Source organism: Rhamphochromis sp. 'chilingali', assembly GCF_963969265.1.
Source record: "Rhamphochromis sp. 'chilingali' genome assembly, chromosome: 1".
Lineage (NCBI taxonomy): Eukaryota > Metazoa > Chordata > Actinopteri > Cichliformes > Cichlidae > Rhamphochromis > Rhamphochromis sp. 'chilingali'.
In genome coordinates, this window is record NC_137929.1 from 21,262,213 (window position 1) to 21,289,491 (window position 27,279).

A 27,279-nucleotide genomic window follows, 5' to 3' on the forward strand; every position below is an offset into this window, starting at 1 on the left:
ATTATGCTCACATGATAGAGTGGCTGTGGCGTGTCTGGTTGAGCATTTGGAGCCTCACTACCTACACCATTTCATCTCAGAGAAAGTTATCCCAGAGAGAAGTAAAGCAAGTGTGTAAGTTCATCTCTGAATGTTTGCAAAGCATTCCAGCGTTAAGCTTAACAACCGATATATGGAGCGAGTGCCTCTTCTCTCTCCCTCCCTCTCCTGCTGCTACTTCAATCAATGATCAGCTGATCGGCTTTTCTGTCGCGAGTCCGTCTCTCTTGTTTACCGCCCACTTCGCGCCAGAAAGAGGAAACCAGCGGCTGAACAACAGCAGCACGTTTAACCTTGATAATCTGTTGTTAGAATTTATTTAATATTACTTTCAACACCAGGATCTTTTTCTACGCAGCTGACGGCTGGTAACTGTGCAGGGGCGGATCTAGCAAAGTTTAGCCAGGGGGCCGATAGGGCATGAACAGGGAAAAGGGGGCACAAAGACATACTTTTCTTTCTTATTCTCATTTAAAATGTCTAGCTTTTAATAAATAATTATCTGAATCTTACAACCAAAGTTTTAATCTGATGTAAAATGTATAGAAGTCCATTACTGTATATAGTAACTGTTAAGTCTAATATAGAATAGAATAGAATAGAATTCAACTTTATTGTCATTGCACATGCACAGGTACAGGGCAACGAAATGCAGTAATATACCCTAGTAAGCTAGTACTTTTTCCTTTTGGGAAGATACCATCTGTGCAGTCTGCAGTTCTGTTGAAGAAAGATGTTGAATCTATTTAATTATTCTTGAAAAATAATTGATTTCTGTGCATTTTTTTTTTTTTGCTGGGAGTTTGCAACCCTATTAGTTAGGTTGCTTACTCTTTAAAATACCAGAATAGGGAGGATGGAGAAGGTTAAGTTTATTAGATTGATCAGTATTGCTGAACTATGAAATATTTTGGGTGCAGTGTATTTTTTGCATACAGGTATAACAGAATAGCATTAGTCTTTTGTTTTGTTTTTAAATTTGAGTTTGAACTTATACAAAATGCAGCAAGATATAAAAAAACAAACAGTTTTATTGATTAAAAAACACACTATATCGGATTCATATCGGTATCGGCCGATATCCAAATTTATGATATCGGTATCGGACATAAAATAGTGGTAACGTGCCATCTCTACTCTGTACATTTAGTGCATCTCTGCAAGCGAATTTCTTAGCACACGGGCAAGCAGGGCAATTTCAACAAGAGGCCTGAAAGTTTCCATTACTTGCTAATCTGTTTTTACGTGCAACTTATATCTTGATATATGAACTAGTTGAACTGCCAGATGGTGAAAACATTTTGTTTAGGAAAGAAAAAGTGGAATAAATATTTAAGACGGTGCAAGGAAAAAGTAAGCTTTATAATCGTGATGAATGACATAATATGTTTATACCTCAGAAACACTCGACTATATCTCGATCTCCAATTTGCCAGAGTTTGAAAATACTTTGTTCTATTACTGAGTGAAGGGAATGAATTAGGAATGACAAAGCACTATACAAATTGACAAGCACGATGCAAATACATTATTCAAGAGTACTGCTGCTGTAAGCACATTTTCGACTTTTTGGAAAAGTAGAGGCATAAATTAGTTTTCAGGTCTTGTTTGTTTAGCCAGTGCTCACCAAGGCTCCTGGTTGTGTGCATGTGCGTTTCTGCGGTGGGAGTGTAGTCTTAATGTTGATATAGCGTTTTGTTTCACTGTCATTATTCTGCCCATTTCCCTCCCACCTTTGCTTTTAAAAGCTCTTACAGTAGAAATGTTTTGTCAGGCCTGCCTGTGGTCCCTCCGATACATGCCAGCTGACTGGGCAGCCTGAGCTACTCTATTTACAAAGAACAGACTTGCCATGAATAATACACGAAGTGCCAAGCACAGGGAGACAAGAGAGCGGAGAAGAGGTTCTGGCTTACTTTTTAGCCGGTAAAGCAAAAAAAAAAAAGAAGACAGAACCTTTTGAAATCATAAGACAAATACTTTTCTAGTCAGAGAGAGAATGCAAAGCTGGATGTTCAGCCAAAAGATGATTTATGGAGATGGGTCAAATCCTCCAGCAGCATCAAAAATGGGAATAAAACTCTTCTTGATTCTCTTAGAAGTGCCGCTAACAGATTTGCTGAAATGCATGCATTCTCAACTTTACAGCGATATACTTTCAACTTGGGTTAGAATGGCTGCATTCAGAGAGGAGCGGCCTGTCATCATTGGGGGTTATTAATGGTGTTTCTGCCTTGCTCAAGGACACCTGTCTACTTTGTTATATACATATGCCTGGCCCTGCTCTGCTTGATTTGTGTGTCAAGAAACGCAAAAGATAAAGACGATAAAAAATTCTGGTGAACAGAAAAATCATCATAATAAAAATAAACCAACAACTGTGCAATGGGGTGTAGTAAGCATATACAATGACACAAGTGTGAAGAAATGTGTGTTATTAGCAGACTAGTAACACTAATTAGATGTGACTATACCTTAAGTACATGCATTAGAAATGTACACAATAAATTCCTGAAGCAGGAAACACAACTTTACATTGAATCATAATTATCTAAAGATAAATAGAGTCAAGGGGTTTAATTAATGCATTAATCAGTTTGGTATGATGATGATGATGATGGGGCTCTGCTTGGACACAAATGCTTTACTGAGCTGGATTTGCTAAAAAAGCAACAGATAAAATCAGAAAAAATAAGCTTGTGTGCCTTACAAAGTCAGCATCAATGCCTGCTAAGTACTGAACATGAAATATAGAACTGAAATTTAAAAATACAAAATTTGTCTTGTGTCAGATTGTTAGGGGACTTCGTTTAGAAGGATAAGAGCAGGCTGACTTGATTATACATTCCAACTGTGAAAGTCAAACTTTCCCTCGACAGCTAAGGAAAGGGAGGCTTTGAAACCAGTGCCATCTCTCTCTCCCTCTCTGCAGGCGTCCCCGTCTACATCTTCGCATGCTCTCTGTCTTTTGCTTGCTCTCATCTGTACTTGGCCCATCCCCACGTTACCCGTCAGAGTACAGAAATCAAAGACGCCGAAAAGAAACATGTATGATAATGTGGAGAGACTCAACACAGCACATCTCAATATAGTACCGACATAAAACACACAGAGGGACATAGAAGCACATACACCACACTGAGTCGAACACTTTGAGTCGGGGAAATCAGGCGTACATATACTGGAGATTTGAAAAATTAGTTTGTGAATGAAGTAATAAATTAAGCTGAAATACTTTAGAATTTTTACATTTGCACAGAATAGCAATGAAATGACATAAAATTACACCGTGGGGTTAATAATATGGTTCCAAAGGCTGTAAAGCTGTACAGTGTGCATCAAAGTACAGGTTTCTTTGTTCTGTTTTTTCTGAAATAGAAGGGCAGTGAGGGATATTCCTGATTTATCATCCTCCGTGGCCACTATCATTTATCAGCTCACTGGGCAACAGATTAAGGGCCGGTTTTAAAATGGCTACTGGGCTGTGTTGCTCGAGCAATTCTATTACTGGTGTTTTGAAATAGAGGAGAAGATGTGAGTACAAAACATATAAACCAGTGTTCAGGTAGGAGTGAGTTTATGCTACAATGACTTTCCTGATTTCTTTGAATATACTGTAAGAGCATGTTCACTCAATATGTACACATCTTGCAGGTTAAACCTCTTGTACTGAGAAAGCACAGGAATAAACCTACTTAGACATATCTTATGTTCTTGAGAGCTCATTATTGTTAATAACAAGACAGTTACCGGAACAATACGGCCTATTTCCACTAATTCAGTTGTGATACATTTGACAGTAGGTAGACATTTACATACAGTTCATGAACAGCACACTTGATTGTGTACATGCCCTGAATACATCAGAATATGAAACTAAATGCGATTCTTGTGCTTTTTGTAATTTTCTGTGATTATTCCAGTCAACCTGACACAAAACTGCTAAACAAATACCAGAATTTGTGGCACATGTTTCTCTTGCTCCTTTATTGCAATTACGCATGCACTAGATGTCTCATTTCCCTTTTTTTCCACTGAGGAGGGAACAATGTCTGAGGAGTTAAATCTTGGCTTCAAATGAAGCGCATGTTTTCAAAACCCAGTTTAAGCCTCTTGCTAACACATAATCAATTGTTATTTCTGGAGAGTGTGCAAATAAAGGATTCTTGTTCAAGGACACCAAAAGAGTTCAAAGACACGCTGTGTCTAATGATTCTTCCAGCAAGAAGCTCAACCTGCGTTACTTTTTTCTAAAACCGATTTTACTTCTGTTAATTTTGCAGACAAAAGAAGTAAAACTCAAGGTTGAGCAAATTCACTTTTAATTAATTACAATAATCTTTATCTCTAAAAATGTATGGGGACAATACAAATTCTGAATGGTTTATGGTAGGATGGCCTCCACGTATATATCCCATAAACTTTGTTCATATTTTACCCTGAATGAAGTCGTCAGGGTTGAATAGACTTGAAAGACCACAATTACTCTAACATCCTAGTATTAATGTTTAACTTTCTCATGCTTTAAAAGCTTAATCCCCGTTACCAGCAACATGGGATTTTCCCCAGCCTACGGGGAGCACCAGTGGAAAAAGAGTGTAATTGGGGTTGTACGGGGTATAAAGGGCAAGGAGCTAGAGAAGTGGAGGAAAGGGACAGGAGAAAGGAGACGAAGGACAAGGTGAAGGGGAGACTGTCAGCTCAACTTATCGACAGCTCAACCCCCACTGGGATAAATACAAGAAAGGTGTGCGTTTGTATGCATGCGTGTGCATCCGTGTGTGTACACGTCAGTCCTGATGATCTGCTATGTCAGCTTGAGTAAAGGTCTCCCTCTGTGCGGATGCCCTCAGGAAACACTGACATTCTCCGCTGAGTTTCTTATGTGTTTTCATGTGTGTGAGTGTGCAGGAAGTGAGAAACCGCCTAGCATCGCAGCATTTCCTCCGACGAAATCCAATATGTTGCCAGTGTTGTCCAATATTTCAAGTATTTTGGATGCAGAGCCACTCCTAAAGCACTGGCTATTATTTCAGGTAGTCAGCACTACCGATGACTGATGAAAATTGGGCATCTATTCGTCCTGAAGCTGTCATTCATGCCAGGGAAGACGATATCTTCTTCCAGAGATGAGCTTCTTCTGCATGGCCAAAGGTTTGCAGTGCAAACATTCATTTCCTTAATTTACAGAAAGGCAGAAACACATTCTATGCTCCAGAAACTGATCATTTACACTTCTTGAAATGTTTGAATGTGTTTGAAAATCATAAACTGAAACCGAAGCTGAGAACAATGAATGGCACATAAAAGAAATAAAGATCTTTTGACAGATTAACATATCCATCCTATCTGACAATGAGTCAAAACAAGTCAGAATACAGTAGAAAGGGGATTCAATAAGTGACATGGCATAAAGATCTTTAGCAGCTGCCTGTGACTGGCACCTGTGTAATTCTAACAACTGCGATAGCGTTCACGAACACATCACAAGAGAATTTCTCCAAGTTAAGTTTACTTCAGTTTGATTGGAAGAACGTGTACTGTATCTGTACCACTCAGTTCAGTCAGGTTCAGTATATTGGCACTTGGCCGCTACTAAAAAAGTGTGAACAAAGGAAGTAACAGATATTAAGTCTGGCCTACCTGCCAAAGCTGCCAGGCTCACAGACAGACAGACACTGGGGAAAAGAGATGTTTGCTGAAACTTGAAGTTAATGATCTTAGCAGAAAGGGTTTAGAAAATCTACAATAGTTTTCTAAAACTGTGCTCACAGCTAAACAGATGAATTAAATGAGAACTACTGCCATTGTAATATTTAATATCTACCTCCACAGCGAGCTACACGCTTTGTCATGTATTGCACGTGTTCAGAGTTCTTAAAACATTTACACACTCGTTGAAATTTTGAATTAACATAGTGCAAGTATTCCACTCACTACCTAAGTCTTATGCACCACAGGCCACATAATGTGGGCATCAACCCTCAACCAATCCCCTTCAAGCTCTTGAAATAGTGACTTCTAAAGTCCAATGGGCTTAGCACTGCCCTCTTTTGCAGAAGCCAAAAAAGCATTTGCATGCCCAAACACTATTTCATTACTCACTCACACTCTATTTTCCACTGCTTTCTATCCATACTTTCATTTCTCTGCCCATACTTTCACCCCCCGTGTCTGCAAATGGGAAGATAGCTGCAGCCTCCCTGGTCTCTCTCCATCTAGTTTTTAAAGCAGCCCACTACTGAAAAGTGGAGAGGGAGCTTGTTGTGGGTCTCTGTGTGTGTATTTATGGGCACGAAAGAGAAAAAAGTAAAGTAATTATTCAGGATTCACACTGTGTTTCTGGCTTAATGAGGTGGCGGTTAATCGCGAGGTCCAAACAGCGGCACTTTGGGACCGGCTGGCCAACAGTGCAGAGAGAAGATGGTAGTCACAGAAAGGGGTGGGAGGAATGAATACCAAATCCAAGCATTAAATGATAATGCAATGCTACAGAGAATATAACAAAAAAAAAAAAAAAGTGAGACCCAGTCACACGTGAAAGGCAGTTGGCTTTTATGTCTTTCTTTTGGATGTCTTCTTGGATCCGTGGTTGGATCAGGAGGTTTGTGGGAGACTTTTTTTCCCCTCTATTTTGCCGGTCTGCTTACTCATTCCTCCTGAGCTTGGACTGAGTTAGCTGGTGATGAGAATGTGAGAGGGCTAAAGCCTCCCCTTAAGTCTGTCCTGATCCATGCTGCGTTGAGGACACGCTGTCCATGCTGAAGGTAGTGTGACCTTCATCACAACAAGTGGCATGACAATCGATGTTAAGCCTAAACCAAGTGCATTACACATAGTGAGGCAGGATTCTGTCTTGCTCCGGAGACCAGCAGCCATCATTGGGTTTTTTTTTATTTCGTTTTTTTAAAGCTTTTTGTTTTTGCTGTTGGTTTGCCTTTCGACTGAAGTACCAAGCAAACGATCACCTGTAGAGTTGGTGGAGCGGAGGAGAGCGAATGCATTTCAGTGATCGGCTTTCATTAAAGTTCGGTAAAGAGAGACGACAAGAGGAACTTGCCGTGACCAGTGCTTGTTTAAACCTATCAAGCTCATCAAACATTAACAGTAGGCTAGCTGAAGCAAGAAACACAACACTTATCGAGCTGCATTTGGTCCCTTTAGAATTCTTGAAGTCAACTTATTTGCTTACTCATATGGTGATATAAGTAAGAGCCTCGAGAAAATTTAAAAAATGCATGCTGAAAACCAGATAGTGTTCACATATTGGTGCAAAGAAATGTAACAATGATTACAGAACTTGGAATAAATAATTGTTTGTTAGAAATTACATGCAAACATGTATTTTACAAATTATAAAGAAGCAACGCAACAAAAAAATAAAAGACAAATTGTGTGCAGAGTTCACAAAGACTCTAGATAGAAAGTCCAATTTCAGTGGCAATCTTTTGTACCACAAAAGCATTCTGATGAGGTCGTTTTTCATGCTGCGTGTGGGAATGTTAATGGAGAAAATAAATCGAGATGAGATATAGGGAGAGGAGGCAGATTGAAACCAGCAGCAATGCAAACAAACTGGCACTCTGTGCTCGATTAGTATGCCTGACAGCACTATGGCCTCGCAGCTGGATTCGTTGTACACATGCAAGTTTTGTGCTAATGCCCAACCAGTGCATATAGCCACACAAAGAACTGCACAAACAGAGCATCTCCTCCCTGGCTCTTCCTCTCCATCCCTCTCCGTCTCGTTTTCTCTCCGTTGTTCTCTCACTCACATAAACAGAAAAATGAAAGAGCAAGAGAGAAACAAAGTCCTCGTTCCACACGCTCTTACACAGCATCTCTGTCTGAGTTGGTTCCAGATGAATAAGGCAGAATACCAAGTGGCCCACTTATACGCTATGCAGAGAAAAATAGACCAGTCAATCACTGCAGGCTGCAGCGGAATAACAAATGCTCTCTGGTATGTGTATGTGCGTGTATGTGTGTGTGAAAGAAGGGGTATGAGCTTTTTTATTATTTGCTGCTCCACAAATGCATCTGCGTGCACAAACATAGTGTTACAGTGCTGGAAACAACCTGCAGTTCTAGACGAATGTGATGTGTTTTTGAGCATTACAGCAGACCCAGTCTGTTTCTACTGTTAATGAGAACAGGAGAAAAAAAAGAGCGATGTAGGAAAAAAGAGATACAAAACACTGTTGGAGCGCCTGTGTCTCAGAGGTGCTTCCAAAGTAAAGCCTGTTGAGAAATGCCAAGTGCCAATTTCATTTGTACCTCATCATTCCCTTCAGCCATATTTCATTTATTAACACCCCCCAACTGTTTTCCTAAAGTGCAGTGCTGTAGGCCTGCCAGACTAAACTGACCACTGAAGGTCACTGAAGAAGCAAAAACAATACTATTCAGCAGAATGAGAGCTGCTCTATAAATATTAAATGTTTCAATTACTTCAGATATCTGCTCAGAAGAACTGCATCACACAAACTAGAAAAAAAAATGTATCCGGCATGACTGAGTGACAGACCATCCCCTTACCTCGGATGGTGTGGGGATGGTGAGGTAGGGGTAACAGGAAACATTGTTAACACGGGCTACATTGACCAGATCCAATATCAACTTTCTGTCACAGGGAAATTAAATGTCTACAGCATCACATTTCTTTTCTATAACATCAGTATCAGTGTCAGCTGCTAAGTCTAAATGAAATCGCTTCAGTGCCACTTACAGAAACAACTTCAGCAAGCAGGCAATTGTACTAAACCATCCATCTATTTTCTTCCTCTTATCCAATCAAGAGACATACGAGGGGGGTGGAGCCAGCTGTCATAGGGCAAGAAGACAGACATAGACATAGACAACCACTTACCCTTAGGGCTAATTTTGAATGACCAATTATGCAGAACTCACATGCATGTCTTCAACCTGTGGGAGGAAGCCAATGTACCCAGAGAGAACCCCCTCAGACACAGGAAGAACATGCAACTTCACCCTGCCCTAAATTGCTAGTAGAAACGCTCAAAACAAATAAAGAGACATCTTGCAGATAGCATGACACCAAAACTCCACGAGTTCCAAAATTCTCACATTCAGATGGGAAAGTAAAGTATTAAAAGTATTCAATAAATACACATTTTTTTTGAAAAACAATAATTTAATTAAACATGAAAGGAAAAAAAACAATACATTTAACTTTAAATGTTTTTTTCTCTGTGTTTTCGCTTCCTCGCATCCCAGGTAGTGGATATGATTGGCTGACGCCCAACAGGTAATAATATCCAATAGAGACAAATAGCCTCACTTTATCTGGTACGACACATACGCTGTTATGGAATCGCTTCTATCTGTATGTAATATCTTCTCCAGTGAACTGTGAATCTGCATTCATAAATAATAACTGCAGTGTCAATAATTCTGATAACCTTTCCACCTAGAGTGAAACAAACGACTCTGGGACTGGACTGCGGAAATGACTCGAGCTTTTTCCACTGAAAAATATTCACCACGTGAAACACGTCTCTTACTGTGTTCTTGTGCGACTGAATTAAGCTGTAGGTGTGGGACTGTGCATGTTTGCACCACTCTGTTTTATGTGTTTGTGTAGAGGAGTGTAGTGTACATGCAGAGAGTGATTAATCACCCAAAGACCCTCTAAGCTTTGTCTACTATGGCCACCAAGAAAGCTCTTTTACAAACAACAGCGCAAGAATGATTACTGAAATAATTATGCATTATTTTATTCCCCACAGAGAATGAAAAGCAGTGGCAATCACATATCTTTTTTATTAAGTCTGTTTGTGTGGCCAGTAACACCGAAGTGTGATTGTGCGTGCGCTATATCTCTCCTTCCTACTGCGAGATAAAGAGGGGTCTTTGTCATTTATTTTTGCTCACCATATTTCTTCTATTGATCACATGCATTTAAACTTTTTCTGTTAGAGTTAGGCGACCCAAACACTTGTTTATCCCAGATTTATTGTGATTGTGCAAAAAGACAAACAAGCAGGATCTATATAGGTTTTGTTGCACAACCCATAACCCTATTGGTAAGAGTATGCAACTGCAAGTCGTCTGCATCCAAGGTAAACATGTTGAAATATCTCGGGATCTGGAGCACCCATTTCATTGCTACCCAGTATCATATTTCCTACCTTGGTTTTTCACAGCAATCTGAAGAAAAAGAAAAATCCTTGAAGTTCGGAACGTTTGAAATTTTCCTTACATAGTGATAAGATTCAAGAAGTATGAAGAGAAGAACGTTAAGATCAGAAGCCAAGAAGCCAAAAGCTCAAGTTAGTGTGAGCTCTCAAAGTCAGGAGATGAAATTTGATTTTCATAGTTTCAAGCAGGCGGTAATGACAGCAGAAGGTCAGGTCAAAAGATGCGGCGCTGTTGTCCGGGGAGAAAGGACAGGCTACAACAAAAACAAGCTACAGCAATGCATGAAAACCTGGAAGAGGCTGACATACTGCTGTGTTAGACATTTGGAATAATGTGTCAGTCGACATCAGCTTAGTTGATGATTATTGTGCTGATTATTCCAGACTGTTTAACAGTTCTTCAATGTATCATCTTACAAGAAAAAAATACTGATAGGGCCTTAATGTTTTTCAGTTTAATTTTAATTAGCTATGCTGACATGTGAAAACTAGCCCATTGTTGTGTCACCAACAAATTTGTGATGCCAACAGTTTTTTTTAAGCTGTTATGAATGAATATTATGAATCTTACACTAGTATGTCAGCCCCTCACTGAAAACGCATCATATCATTTGCAGCAAGTTGTGAGAGAACTTTAACCAGCAGCCAACAGATCTGTAAAATTGCACTTTTATAAACAAAAAAAAGACGAAAGGCCCATGTCAGTGTTTACAGTCTTACATGTCTGAGATTTTCACAGCTTGATTTAAAGCTGAATCCTTAATAAGACTTTTCTGCACTGCAGACTCAAACTTGTTCTACATAGATGCTTCGTTTTTTTCTCTGCAGTTACACAATAGATTTGATCGGGCTGCTGGTGAAGTCCTGTCCTCCATTCTATACATTCTCACAAAACAGACACATCTTCCAGATTCTTCTACAGAGCACATGTTGGTATACTCAGTGGTTCCTTATATTTCTACCTGTCATGTTCGAAAGCAACACAGTAAAGCTGCTAACGCGCCCCACAGGCAACAACTCGAGCACAGGAATAAGCCTCCTTTCCCCTTTTCTATCATTTGCTCTCTCCCCTCCCAAGCAGCGAAGGATCTCTGCTTATCTCGGCATAGCTGTCATGCCGACAAAACAGTTATCACCTTCTCCTCCTTGCTTGAGAGTTCCAGGAACCAAAAGAACACCTTGCTAATCAGCTCCTTACTATCATGCCCGGTCATATTCTGTATAGCTAACCCAGCAGTCAATATAACGAGGGAAAAAGCACACAACAAAAATGAAGTCTTTCTCAAATAAAACATGGATTGGTTTAACAAAAGAAAAGAAACAGCAAAGAAGCTGAGGCTGGTACTTCTTAACCCACCACTTCATGAGCAAACAAAGACTTGTGCAAACAAGTCTATTAGCCTGTCACCCTACTTGTGCCCTTGCTTACATCAAGCCTGTGAAGAGTGCTGGATGCTAATTGTACATACGCTCCAAGTTACCAAGCAGCAGACTGCTACAGACAGGATTCTTAAACAATGCAATATTTATTATTTTTTTTAAAAAAGGTATAAAATTAGCTTCATAACTTAGCTTTAACAGTTAACAACATAATGCATATTTCTACACTAAATCCAGAACAATGACAAATCAAACCTCACAGTCAGGTTTCTTATAGCTTATAATAAAACCTTCCCCATCAGACATCTGGATATTTATGAAGTCATTTCCACACTTCAGTGAAGCTAGTTCACACTTAATTATAGGGTGCACAGCTACTTCACCCTCAGTGAATGCCTTAGCCACAACCAGATTATAATATTACAAACGTACGAGAGGAAAAAAGAATGAAAAGCATTGACCTAAAAACCACATAAGTGACTAACCTGTGTCTCGCTGTTCTCTACCTTTTTTCTTTCACTCCCCAGCTTCCAGCCACCCAGCAGGGGGCTATGTGGCAGGTACATGGGACTTAGATCACTGTTTCTCCTCACAGCATGTGTTAGCACTCATGGTAAATTTCATGGTGAAGTTAGAGTTGTACAGGATTTTACTCTGAATAACAAGACAGTACCATCACCATCTGAAGAGTAATGAATGAGTCCAATCTGTGTGGCCCTACTGAAGTGCGATAATGACTTTACCTTGTTAAACAATGTTTATGCAAGCTGTAGAGCTTGTTAACATTTGACTGTTCACAATTAAAATATCCTAACATTAGCTAATAATTATAATTATCCAATTAAAGTCATTATTATTAGCTAATGTTTAGATATTTTAATTGTTAGCAGTCAAATGTTAACAAGCTCTGCAGCTAATTTACAAAAACATTTTTTAGTTCCAAACTGAGACACCGGATCTGTGAGGATGTGTTCATGTATGTAGAAATGCAGCACAAGAACATCCATCTACTAAATGACGGCTTGAAGATTCATGCAAAAAATTAAATTATCAATTGGAGAATGCTCACCAATCACTTTATTAATACAATACAGATCTCTTTCACTGACACTCTGAAAGCAGACTTACAACGTTGCCTGTGGAGCTTTAACTTTAAACCACTAAACAACACTGAATATGTTTCCACCGCCTGACTCACTGCACTCACACACCTACTAACCATTTTTAAACAATTAAAACAAAAACTTTGACTTACGGTCGTTGCAAAATGAGCCTCCATAGGACGTCATGCTGCAATCGCAGGTGAAGCCCTCCCATTGCTGGAGACACACCCCCTGATGGTAGCAGGACTCCTCCGTACAGGTGGTACTGGGTCCTGAAGACAAAACCAAAACATACGCCATCACATTTTTTGTTCAATCTCATTCAAAATTAAATATTTCTAAGACCAAAAGGCAGAAGCAAACGATCATGCACTCTGGATAATGAGAGCAAAGGACAATTTTTAAAGCTCCATTTAGCAATTCGTGACTTTTCCACTGTGGATTACACACACTATTGACCCAACAGTGCACTGTCACATCAGCTGGCAAGATTCAACAAGTGTTTTGCCTTTGCTGACTGACTGAAATGGAAGAAGACACGACTTTCCAAGAAAAATAGATTTTGACTACTTGTTCTCAAAATAAAGATGGTAATGGTAAAATGATAATGCTAGAAGGCAAAAGAAAATAACAATGAACTACTGTTATAAGATTAGGATACAGATCACATGTTAGGAAAACAATGGTTCTAAAAATAAATGTGTGTGGTGGCTGTTGTGTTGGTGGGGTTTCTCATTAAAATCTCAATTAAACACAGACATTTTTAAAGAACCATGGTTCAGTGCCAGACTAATTTGTTTCCACAAAGATAAACAGACATCTCACTGTGCCATTTACAAGTGGTCCAATTAAGACACCCTACCCCCCCCACCCCCACCCGCGTGCTCCAAACTTATAAAAATGAAATGTTTTATTTTGTGTTGTTTATATGCCAGTTTGCATTTAATCATTAGTTTTTAATAATCCTCCACAGCATGTCTTTCTCCCCTCACCAACCAATCACAGCAGATGGCTGCCCCTCCCTAAACCTGGTTCTTCCTGGTTTCCTCCTATCAAAGGGGAGTTTTTCCTTCCCACTGTCGCTAAGTGCTTGCTCATAGGAGGTCATCTGATTGGGTGTTTTTCTCTATATTATTGTAAGATCTTCGCCTTAAATATAAAGTCCCATATATGACTCAAAGTGAATTAAATTGAATTGTTTTAAATTGTCCACTTTCTGTGTTAACTATGTCCTTATTTACTGATTAAAACTTCCCTTAAGGAGCTAATAGAATATATTGTCATAAGCAAAAGCCATTAAATGATTTGTTCATTCTTCCTTTATATTACTCACGTTATCTTTGCATTTCTTCCTGAGAGCTCATGAGAACATGCTATTAGGTGCCTTAAACTTGTTGGAGCATAAGACTCTCATCTGTCATGTTTGCTCCAAATGTTCAAGAAAAGGTAAAAAGCAACTGAGCACATATCTCCATTACCTTGCTGTTGACAACCGGGTGCTCGATTAGCAGCTTGGTTACAACTTGAACATCTGCCTACGTACTAATAGTGTGCTTAATTGAGTTTCTTAAGCAAATATTTCACCAATCCTTGCAAAAATTATTATGTGGATTACATGCTTTTTTAAAATTATTTACTTATTTATTTTGCATGATTAGAAAATGTAAATTGAAAGCATTTTGTATTTATCTTGGACATAGACTTCCCATTTTTTGCTTATTTCTCCTGTCTTGAGCTACAATGAATAAGCAACAGTGCTTTTGTACCTTGACTTCAGTCTCCTTCACTTCCTCCCCTCATCTTGTTTTTTGTTGTTGTGATCCGCTGAGTCAGTATGCAGTTACAAGAGAAAGCTCAATGTTCTAGCCTTTGTCTGGCCTTATCTCTAGAGAGACTAGACCAGCAGCCACCTCTGACCACTCTGTATCCCCAGTCCACAAGCTAACAATGACCTAAGAACCAGGTTGGTGCGGACCCTGGCAGTGATCCACATCCAGGAAAATAATACATCTAAAAAAGTCACCTTCAGCGGTCTTGCTTTTTCTTTTGAAACCCAGCATTTTAAAGATCGAACCTACCAACAGATCAATCATGTACAGTGGGGCAAAAAAGTATTTAGTCAGCCACCGATTGTGCAAGTTCCCCCACTTAAAATGATGACAGAGGTCAGTAATTTGCACCAGAGGTACACTTCAACTGTGAGAGACAGAATGTGAAAAAAAAATCCATGAATTCACATGGTAGGATTTGTAAAGAATTAATTTGTAAATCAGGGTGGAAAATAAGTATTTGGTCACCTCAAACAAGGAAAATCTCTGGCTCTCACAGACCTGTAACGTCTTCTGTAAGAAGCTTTTCTGTCCCCCACTCGTTACCTGTATGAATGGCACCTGTTTGAACTCATCATCTGTATAAAAGACACCTGTCCACAGCCTCAAACAGTCAGACCCCAAACTCCGCCATGGCCAAGACCAAAGAGCTTTCGAAGGACACCAGGAAAAGTATTGTAGACCTGCACCAGACTGGGAAGAGTGAATCTACAATAGGCAAGCAGCTTGGTGTGAAAAAATCAACTGTGGGAGCAATCATCAGAAAATGGAAGACATACAAGACCACTGATAATCTCCCTCGATCTGGGGCTCCACGCAAGATCTCATCCCGTGGGGTCAAAATGATCATGAGAACGGTGAGCAAAGATCCCAGAACCACACGGGGGGACCTGGTGAATGACCTGCAGAGAGCTGGGACCAAAGTAACAAAGGTCACCATCAGTAACACACTACAACGGCAGGGAATCAAATCCCGCAGTGCCAGACGTGTTCCGCTGCTGAAGCCAGTGCATGTCCAGGCCCGTCTGAAGTTTGCCAGAGAGCACATGGATGATACAGCAGAGGATTGGGAGAATGTCATGTGGTCAGATGAAACCAAAGTAGAACTTTTTGGTATAAACTCAACTCGTCGTGTTCGGAGGAAGAAGAATACTGAGTTGCATCCCAAGAACACCATACCTACTGTGAAGCATGGGGGTGGAAACATCATGCTATGGGGCTGTTTTTCTGCCAAGGGGACAGGACGACTGATCCGTGTTAAGGACAGAATGAATGGGGCCATGTATCGTGAGATTTTGAGCCAAAACCTCCTTCCATCAGTGAGAACTTTGAAGATTAAACGAGGCTGGGTCTTCCAACATGACAATGATCCAAAACACACCGCCCGGGCAACAAAGGAGTGGCTCCGTAAGAAGCATTTGAAAGTCCTGGAGTGGCCTAGCCAGTCTCCAGACCTCAACCCCATAGAAAATCTGTGGCGGGAGTTGAAAGTCCGTGTTGCTCGGCGACAGCCCCAAAACATCACTGCTCTCGAGAAGATCTGCATGGAGGAATGGGCCAAAATACCAGCTACTGTGTGTGCAAACCTGGTAAAGACCTATAGTAAACGTTTGACCTCTGTTATTGCCAACAAAGCTTATGTTACAAAGTATTGAGTTGTATTTTTGTTATTGACCAAATACTTATTTTCCACCCTGATTTACGAATAAATTCTTTACAAATCCTACCATGTGGATTCATGGATTTTTTTTTCACATTCTGTCTCTCACAGTTGAAGTGTACCTCTGGTGCAAATTACTGACCTCTGTCATCATTTTAGGTGGGGGAACTTGCACAATCGGTGGCTGACTAAATACTTTTTTGCCCCACTGTAAACAGCGCTTCCTCTCTGGTATATGGTTCGGGGAAAATATTCTGAAAGTGATTATAGTTAAATTAGATCACCAGTCAGAATAGTTTTTGATCTATTCCTGCAATATCAACAAGGGAAAACATGGTTTTGCAACAGCCCCAGGACTAGATATACTAATATTTGTCAAAAGAGTCCACCGTTCCAAAACTGGTCAATTACTACTGCTCAAATCCCTGGCACATCAAATCATTAACTAATATTAGCATCCATTTCTGGTGCCTGCGGGATTCAATATGATAGCTTAATGCAGTTTTAAACTCTGTTTGGAGCGAAGTAATTGTGGTGTATAACTGTAGGCAGGTAATAAGGCTGGCTGGCAGAAGTAGCAGCGTTAGGGAGCAAGAGAAGGGGGGGGGGGGGAGAGAGAAAAAGCTGGATCACTACTGCATCTAGTCGGCCAATGCGGTCCTCAGGGAAATCAAGTCTGTGCTCTCCAACGTTCTGTATGCCATTGAGACGTGGTGGAGGGGAGTTAAGGGTGGGGTGTGTGGAAGGGGAAATGCTATAGCCAAAATCTACTGTTATACTCAGGATTAACTACCCCACACCATAGCCATGCAGCCTGAGACATGGTGGCCAGCCCCGCGCAGCAGAGGTAAAAACATGACAAATGCAAGATTGATGAAGCAAAAGCCAGCAAGGGTGGAGCACTGCTGAGATTTGCCATACTGACAATAACATTAGAGGGGAGAGGTGCTTCCCTCATGCAGGTTTTATAGTGCAATAGAGAGGATATACAGAGGACAGACTGTAAGAACTGTCCCGAGCTCAGAGAATTGGGCGTGGCCATTGGCGATATTAGGGAATAAAGTATATGGAAAATGGACTCGGTTACTATACTTCAGTGTCTTAAATGGTCGCTTAGCTAAAGAAGCAGGCTTATGTTAAAGCAGGTCACAATGAAACTTTAAGAAGGCAGAGTTACTATTAGAAATAAGATTTTTACTCATGTCCCAAAACAACAAACTCAACTTCCGAATCGTTTCCTCATAATTGCAGTCAATATGTAAAGTGAGAAACTGTTGACCAGCTGGCATTCACTGAATGAAATGACTCTTATTAATATTAAGACAAGTGTATTCTACACTAGATGGTAATCATTGCCATTTGATTTCCCCCTAGTGACTCACAGGTAAGATTTAATGATTGATTGAGTGATTTCTTATCTTTAAACAGTTTAATTGCATATTAAGCTCAGTATATGACAGCTGCTGCTTCTACTTACCATCGCAGCCTCGTTCCACCTGGCCCACCCTGTGGAGGGCATCTGCGATCAGGTCAGGGAGTCTCCCATTCAGGTCCACAGAGGCCAGACAGCCCTGGTACCCGTCCCGAGATGCAATCAGTTTGGGCAGATTGCTGTACATGCTCTTTGTCACGCCACCGATGTACAGCTCCCCTGCAAAACACACCCATAATAAGACCAATGAGAAATAGCCAATGGTTAACATTAGTAGAAATCCTTTAAATTTACTGGTTCATTTTAGTTAAAAACAAACAAACAAAAAAAACTACATTTTGATTTCTAACAGCAACGGGTGTCAATAGGAGGCTTTTATACAACACGGTCGTAGTATAAAAATAGGTTGCCAAATATTTCAGTGGTCTAGAAATAGAGCGATGATGGAAATACATACCAAATAATTACATCCATATTTGGAGTATCACTCAGTGACTGTAATCAACTCAGAAATGGATTATGAATGCATCGCAATATCTGCGTGTATGTGTGCCGGTATAAAATGTCAGATACTCTAATATAGTTTTTGAATGAAAAGCACAGTTATGGAAAAGAACTTGAACATCATGTTAGCATAATAACAACACCAAGTACTGTGACCGTGGCTGCTGGTATTTTGAGCAAATCATTAAGCCATCTGTAGGTACATGGGGTTCCTATGAATGCCAAACTATGCTTGTGCACTGTGAAGATTTGTACCATCAATGTTGGGAGGTTTTTTCTCCTGAGAGACACTCTGACAAAAGGCTTGTCACTGAGGCGGCAAGAACATGTCTGAAGAACATGTTCGATTCAAAGAAACAGCTTATGGTTGACATGTGTAAACTGTACAGTAGCAAGCCACAAGGATTGGCAATGTCATGTGAAACCTGACAGACGTATTCCACCAACATGTCCGTGTACTGCACTCTCATGGAGTGAAAGATAAACATATAAAGCTCTTTAAGCAGACAGAATTTGCGAATCCTAAGCAAAATGATAAAGCTACAAATGAAGGTCTCTTTATATTACTACATAAAAGGAAATAACCATCACTTTTTCTGTCTTCCAATTATTTTCCCTCTCTCTTTTTCTATTTCAGCCCTCTGTTCTGGAAAGTTTTGCAGAAAATGCCAAGCGAAATTATGATAAACACAAAAAGGCCTTTGATGTAAATGCATATGAATAAACACGGTTTGAAATACTTCAGGCTTTTCATATCATCAAAACTCCTACTTTACGCTTTATCTTTAAGAAGGCATAAAATGAGCATCCGGCAAAACCTTTCACACAGGGGCAAGATCCTGCTACAAAGATAAGGCCATCTGAAAACCTTCCTACTTGGACAAACTACAATAATAATTTTTTCACAGCTGAAAACCATAACTTTCAACTGAGAAGCAATGAGCCACAAGGTCAATTATATGTGGACTTTGTGTAATGGAATGAGTCAATGATGTTTGCCAAGTCGTCTCTAGAATTAATGAGTACTTGACACTTCATATTTTCCAGCCAGGGCTCCCGGGCATTATAATCAATACAAGGAAAGCATTAGCTGTCCAACTGAATGATGTCCTGAAATCATGGCTGTAAGAACCATTTAGCAAATATGAAATTATCAGTATGGTATTAATCTCAAAAGAGCAAACAACGCATTTCTGCAGAAGTCAACAGCATGTTAGAGATTGTACTAACCAGTAGGGGTGCAACGATATTCGTATCGATATTGAACCGTTCGATACAGTGCTTTCGGTTCGGTACGCATATGTATCGAACAATACAAAATTTGTAATTTATTTTATCAACTTTCCTTCTGACTATGCTGTCTGTGTTGAGCGCTCAGTGAATCTGCGTTTGACTACTCCGCCTAGGGTCGACAGTGCAGCCTAGGCGGAGTAGTCGAGCGCAGATTGCAGACCATTACATGTGGAAACCATTTGAATACAAGCGCGCTGATCCACACAGGTGTGCACATGGGTGTTCACTGTTCGTAGACTTAAATTACACCTTTCTTGGCTACTACTTCAAAGCACATTGTGCGTTGTCTGTCCTGCGTGCTGCACAACAACATTGAATATTTAGTATTTACTGCTGTTTACACTTAGCTAGATTAATGTGATGGTGTTGTGTTTAGTATGTTGCTTTGGTTTTTTTGCTTGTTTTCTATTCTTTCTCTCTCAACAGGTGATCCAGGAGATTTTATTTTATTTATTTATTTATTTTTTCCCCTTTCTCACTGTCCCTCTCCCCTTCTGTTTTTCTTTTCCTTCCTCTTTCTTTCTCACTTTCCTATCCCTCACTCATGTCTGTCCCATCTGTAAAAACTGAAAATAAAATAAAATAAATAATAAAAACAAAGGTCGATCAAATGGACCAATACGGCAATGCCACGATGATCCATTTAGCAAAATAAATCCATTGGGTATCCTTGTTGGTCTTCAGACAACAATTGTGACGGCAAAAGAACCAAATGGGACAGGCAAAAAATAAAAATTAAAAAATTAAAAAAATAACTTTTTTTTTTTTTTTACTTTTAAAACATAAAACATAAGTAAGGCGCCGACTTTACTTTCAATCACATCTATAATTTGCTGTGAGCTGTGATTTAGCACACAGTGCTACTGATAGTCAGGTTCAGAGCTTAGCAAAACTCTCTGTTTATACACCACTTTGCATTTCATTATTAGTTATTATTAATCTCTGGCTCTCTTCCAGACAGAGTCTTTTTTCGTGTCTGCCCAAACCCGTCGTGGCAGATGGCTGCTGCTTCCTGAGCCTGGTTCTTTATGTTCCAAGTCCTTGCTCACAGGGGGTGATCTGATTTTTGGGGTTTTCTCCCTATTACCGTGGGGTTTTTAGCTCACAATATAAAGTGCCTTAAGGCAACTGTTGTGATTTGGCGCTACACAAATAAAACTGAGTTGAATTGGATAAAATGATTTCTGGAGAGATGATGTCTATCATGTTGTGACTACCTACTTTAATATTTGAATATGACGAGTGCAGTGTTGTTACAGTTTTGGGACTGTTTAAGAACAAAAGTTTAGAACGATGAGTAACCATTTTCCTCCCAGCCAGAGACTGTGTCGTGGTCTGGGCTCTGCTGTCCCAGCAGTAATGCATGGCTGTTCTGCTGAAGAGCTCAAAGACATCCACAAGACGGGACCAATTACAGCCTCCCAGACCTCACCGGAGAACACCACCTCCACATCTCTACGGTTACCATAATGACCTCTCAGGGGCTGATGGGAGGAATTGGGATGCTTGGATACAGAGCTCTAGAGAGTGTCTGACAGCACCATGTGCAAGAGCACACTGCATAACGTTTACACTAGACAAAAAAGATTTTAAAGGGTTTTAAAGTAAAATATAGATCTCCTTAATAATGGTTTCATTTCTCTTTCATGGTGTGAAACCTCATACAAAAGACTTTGTGGGACTTGGATGGATCACTTTGGGAACAATGGAAGGTCTTCAACACTTGACCCTTTTTTGATAACTCTCAATTTTATATTCTTAGAAGTGCAATGTTGAAATCTATTATTATTTAGCCCACATTGGAATACCATCAATTTACTGTAAGCCTGCAAAGTAGCAGAAGATTTGTAAATAAAGAAAAATCTTAATTATGTAAAATATTTCAGCAACATTTCCATTGCAGGATTCACATTTAAGCAAATATTTGCCACTGGCCATATTACCTCCTTTGCTCAAAGGGTTGGATTTTCTTGAGCTGTATTGATTCCAGTAAAGCACAAGCAAGCTCAAAGAGTACTCAAAGATTTGCTTAGCTGTTATAAATATGACTGTGCTGAAAGTTTCAGGCAGAAAATCGTATAACAGCACAGTGACAGTGGGAAACGTGGCATCAGATCTAAGTGAAACTGTCAGAAGTTAAATTGTTTTTCTAAGAAAAACCGGGGCTTTCTCGGCTTCAAATCTGAAGGTTAGCAAGAAGGCTGACAAAGAGGGTAGTACATGACATTGAAAAATGCTTTGCATAAATTGAGAAGTTGGATCCGAAGCAATATCACCCAGGCAAGAAGAGAAATGGAAAACAATTTCATCACAGACACAGAATTTCCTTAAGTTCTCTCTGTTGTCCACATTCATGGTGGTGCACAAAATGACACTAAGCAACACAGTGGGTTCCCTTCTCATTTAAATATGCAGAATGATTGACGATAAGATTCTACCGTAATTGAAAGCGAGAGTCTGGTTTAATATCACAGTAAATATCACAACAAATCCTCTTATCACCGGGGTAGCGATAATTTTGTCCAAGCAATTTTAGATGTCCCCACAATAAGAAAGTATTCAGCTCTTTTCACAGCTTGTTTTATTCTATGACAGACCAGCAGCATGCAGGCACGCAAGACAAAGGAGCTTTTTGTTTCCAACTTTTTTTGGAAGAATTTTGTTTCAGTGAGATGTATGAGTCCGGACAGTTTCGGCTGTGTCTGTGTATATCCACTGTGTACTTTGGTCTGAAAAATGGCCAAAGTTTGCAGGATAAAAAAAAATGTTTGAAAGACATAGCCGCATTTAGTGCTTTGTCTACAAGTCCCAAAGCTCCAATTTGATCCCTTTTATTATTTTATACTTATCTGCACACCACACAAAGCTCTTGCAAAGATACATACATATGCATAGAATAGTTGTTTAAGATTTTAATTCATTTTCTGAAAAAAATGTTGTTTAAATCCAATAACAATGTTAAGCTGTTCATTTTATGCGGTCAGTATGGCTCGTCAGCTCAAGACAGGAACTGTATCTCATCCCTCCCTGTAATTGGCTCCCAAAGTGCAGTGATGGTATTGCAGTCTTTGCCCATAACTTGCAAAACATATTTTTTGTGTGTGTGTCTATATATAATATAAAGTCTGATAATGACAACAGGCAACGAATGCACAATGCCCGATCCGGTCTCTAAACAACACTCTGGCTCCTTCTTGCTGATTCCCTGCTGTACACAAAGCTGACCATTAACTTTCATTGAATGCTCATGCATTTCTCAAGTCTTCACTCTGGCTGTTGCTTCTTTTTGCTTCAATATTATGCTTGCTACAAGTTGCTAAGATTAAATAATCACTGAAGAGAAACACATGCAAAAACACGCATTTATACAGAGTGTTAGCAATGGCAGAGCACGTTACTGCAGAGGTTTGATGAGGGAGGGGATTGCACTCCAGGCTTGGCTGGGACAATGGCATCCAGCAGGAAGATGCAGGGAATCTGTGATTGCTAATTACAGACGCTCAAAAAATCTGTAAGGATGCCTCAACAAGATGACTGGTGTAGAGAATAAATGTTGACGCAGCTTGTGCGTTAATTGCTGATGCTAAATTATAAGACGTATAATTATGTTGTATGTTATGTCTCTGTTTTGGATGTGTGCTTTTGAGATGTTTTGAATACTGCCTGAGGGGGTAAAAAAAAAGAAAAGATTCAAGGCAAGTAAAGCTGTAATTATATGATACAATTGTGACAGCAGGTGCATTCTTGCTCTTGCTCCTGCTAAATGTTACAGCAGCAACAGGTGGAATTCATTTTTAAAACTAATCCTCGTCTAAAAAAAGGACCACAGACAGAGTCAACTGAAAAGACCAGTAAGGTGAAATGCAGTCTAATAATATTTAGCTAACATCACCAGCAAAGCAATGATGAATATTCACGTTGATTTTTTGATCCTTGATAGGAAAAGCTTTAACCCACAGCCACGTTAGTGATACTTTTTGCATAATTAAATGAGCCATTACATTTCTTTGACTGCAGGTAATACGAGCAACAGAACTCAAGAAGGGGAAGAAATGTTCTTGATTAGCAATTTGCTCATTATTGTTTGTTAATCTACATCAACAAAAACAAAGTATGACTGAATTAAATACTCTAATAAGAGAGACGTGGCTTCTGCAAATACCAAAAACGTAGTAATTGTACAAAACATTTCAGGTCTGATTCACAGTAGATTAGTTGTGACATCAACAAAACAGCAACATAAAATATCGCGCAGCCTTATGAGTCAACTAGAGAAGAAAACTGAAATGTTCTTTTATAGGTGACAAGAGGCGTTGTGTGTCCCATGACCAAACCTTTCAGTTGATATTAGCACCATAGTGAATGGGATTACAGTACATAAGGTAATGTAATGTGTTTGTTCATCAAGAATAGCATTGCTTGTGGTGTTAACATCCATAAGGTCTGTGCTGCGCTGGAACTGGTGCGCTCTCTTTTAATAAAGCCCTCGATACACTATAATAATTTATGGCATAGCCTGTGGTATTAAAATTATACAAGCTATAACCAACCCATAATTTCCCCACTGGCTGTATATCTAGATTAGAAAAAGAGAAGAAAACAATGGCAAACTCATTATTTCTACAACAAAAAGGGAAATAACACACGTAACCGCAACTTTACATTGACGCAAACTCACTCTGTTGTCACGCGAGTCCTTGAAGGGGCTTGAGCAGAATTTGTGCCCGTGCTTGCCTGTGACACTTTCTGAAAGATTGTATAGTGACACAGACAGGCATTATTACACACTTTCATGCTTCCATTCTCTCTCTATGAAATGTCACTCCATATTCAATGTCCTTTCGCTTTGCCTTGGCTCTATTGCACTTCAGCTTTTTCGACTTTGCTCGGTCACCCTTCTTCACTCTCCATTTTGCCCGTATTTGTCTTCATTTCTCTGCCCTCTTATTTCCCATCCTCACTGTTTTACACTCACAATATTCTTGCCTTGTCTGTCTTTATCTCCTTTTTACAATCCCTGTCTCTTTGCTTTACTTAGTTCCAGCTGACATGCGGTGCAAATGCCAGCACAGGTCAGTTGTTCTTACTGGTTATGCGAGTGTCTGGTTTTCATTACATCAATCAAAACTAGCAGAAGCTGAGCACGGACAGCATGCACTTTTGAACTGATGATGTCTTTTAGGTAAGACTTTTGGTTTTGCCAATAAATGAGTGCCTGATCAATTTCTGGTTAATATAGCACAGATGTTACAATCACAGAAGGGTTTGAGATACCTGCGAATCAGACAGTTTGCTCATATCTTTCCCAGTAGCTGCTCCCACAGTATGGAACGCCAGGACTGCCATAATGAATTAATTAAATACACCATTAAATAATTAATTAAATGTGTCAATAATTAATTAAAATTGGAATTAATTAATTAAATAAATAGTTATGACACATGTAATTAATTAATTATTGACACATTTAATTAATTATTTATGTATTTCACATTTTAATTAATTATTGACACATTTAATTAATTATTGACACATTTAATTAATTATTTAATGATATATTTATTTATTTCATTTTGGCAGTCCTGGCGCCTGGCTCTCGTCATGAAATAATTTTATCTGTCAGCCTCACCCATCAAACTCAGGGGGCGGGGTTAACGCTGCCCATGCAGCTTCTCTAACATTTGATTGGTTGCCGTGCAAAGTAAGTCAAAACAGGTCGATCCTAGATAATCGATTGCTTGTGTAGACTTGGGGCAGCCAGTTATCCCAGAATGCAGATCAAATCACAGGCAGCAATGGTGGTGGTGTAGTTTTAAAATACCCCGTTTTTCTGTCACCAGCTACACTTTTAACAGTGTTTTAGCCGCGAATGTCGCGCCGTATGTCTGGTCAGGTTGTCAACATAGAACATGCTTGCAAAAGTGCTCAGATGTTTTCAGAGATTTCACTAGCTCTGCTAACAGTTAGCATGCAGAGCGCACCGAGGGGGTACATTAACCGGTTTGTTTACATATTCCACTCTCCGTGTTCCACATGTTGCATTCGCAGATTCTCATTTTCACCGAACGATCGTCTCTTTCCGCCTGGTCTTGTGTCTCTGTGCTTCTGTAACATAAAGAACGAGCTGACATTTTTCTCACGAAACCAGCGATCAGCTCAACAGACCCTCAGTTTACCTGCATGCATCCTCCTCCTCATCTGTCAGCTGTTTAACACCTGCTGCTAATTCAAGAAACACGCCTAGTTACCTGGTGATAGTCACAGTTTAACTGGGCAGCCGGTGCTCGATATAACGCAATGTCAGCGCATTTTTCTGCACAAGATAAGTAAATATAGTATTTTCCCCGAGCGCAGAGCTGCTGGAGCTTGTTTCCTTACAGAGCACTTTATAGGCGAGCCAGCTTTATCAGCGGCTGATGTCCAATCACCGGCACACAGCTTTCAAACCTCAGCTGAGTTTTAGCTCTCAGTGGTTAAACGCTGGACTTCATTCACTCAGGTTCTGTCTGTCGGGTCACGTTTACTTCGCTGTTTTATTTACAACTGAGCAAATCGGTTTGGCTGAGGTTAAAGTTACGTTTCATAACTGCATAGTTTCACAGACGTTTAATGGTTCACTGGCACATGTGTTAGACTGAACTATCATCTAAATATCATCTGTTTTTTAATAGTTATTCAACTGTATTCTAAGCACCAGCTGTCTGTTAGAATGTGATTTTTTTTCTCTCTCTGTTGGCAGAGGTATAAAAATGCGCAGGAAAATCTGACGTGCATGGCAAACTTCACCGACGATATTTAGGGAGGAATAAACACACATCAAACATAAATGAACCATTTGCCTGTCTCCATAATTGAGAGCATTTTCTCTTCTTATGTCAACACTCTCTCTCTCTCTCTCTCTCTTTTTTTTTTTTTTTTTTTTTGCTTTTTCGGTCATGTTATGTTTACCTGTCAAAGGCTTGTTACAAACTATGAAACACATTGTGCAGACTTCTGGATGTTAGAAGAAAACTAATGCTGCTCATGAATGAGACTAAAGGTAGGAAGGTGTCCTTTAAAACTAAACATGTTAATAGGACCTCCCTGTTTATATCATAGTTTATGATATAGCACGTGTATTTCAGTAATAGCCTGCTGAGGCCACTATACGTGCTGGCCTCATATCAAATGTGAAGGCAGACTGAGTCTATGTTTGACGTTTGTTTATATCTAATCTTCCTTTTCAAACATTTAAACAGCAGCGAGTCTGCAGCTGAGGGAATACAAATTCAAATTGTCGGAACAGGTTTGCTCGTTTCTTGGATTCATTTGGTGATTTATTAAATGTATAACTGTTATTCTAATCTGCTGCTGAGTCTCTTACACTTTTCTTTATGCTGTATATTTTCACGTCTCTGGAATAGTTGGCAGTTAGATAGTCAGCTGGGAAACTTTGTGTTAACTCATGGAGCTGAGGATATCGTGGATATGCTGACCTCGCTGCGTGGTGTACAGAGCGAGGTCAGCATGATTAATATTCACAATAAAAATATTAGCCGAACATCATGAAGTCTGTATGTGTTTCATAGTGTCGAAAAACCTTTGTACAGTTAAAGCCAGCAGTTACTACATGACGGAAACACCAACGTTATCTCTTTTATGTGTTTATACACAGGTCACGCTGATTACTGAACAAAAACCCAAAGATCAGATGTTAAACAGATTTATTTGCTCTCTCTCCTCCTTAAACATGTTTTTAATGTTAGTTATAATTCAGAATTGGCGACTGAAACACGTAGGACACATAAGAACATCAGGAAATAAAACATCGATAAATATAACCTCAGTAAAAGAAGTCAGCGGGGGTTACTACAGCTGTGTACCGGGGCCTGCGCTTTGT

The 27,279-nt window shown here is 39.7% G+C and overlaps 1 protein-coding gene across 1 annotated transcript in view; it reads right to left on the reverse strand.

The window, feature by feature from the left end:
- The window catches only part of nrxn2b (neurexin 2b), a 660,624-nt gene that overhangs the window by 286,467 nt on the left and 346,878 nt on the right, over window positions 1-27,279 (reverse strand). The window contains exons 14-15 of the mRNA XM_080898453.1: window positions 17,649-17,822; window positions 12,835-12,954 (exon numbers count right to left, since the gene is read on the reverse strand). Coding sequence (XP_080754579.1) covers window positions 12,835-12,954; window positions 17,649-17,822 — 294 coding nt within the window. The remainder of the gene's footprint in view (window positions 1-12,834; window positions 12,955-17,648; window positions 17,823-27,279) is intronic.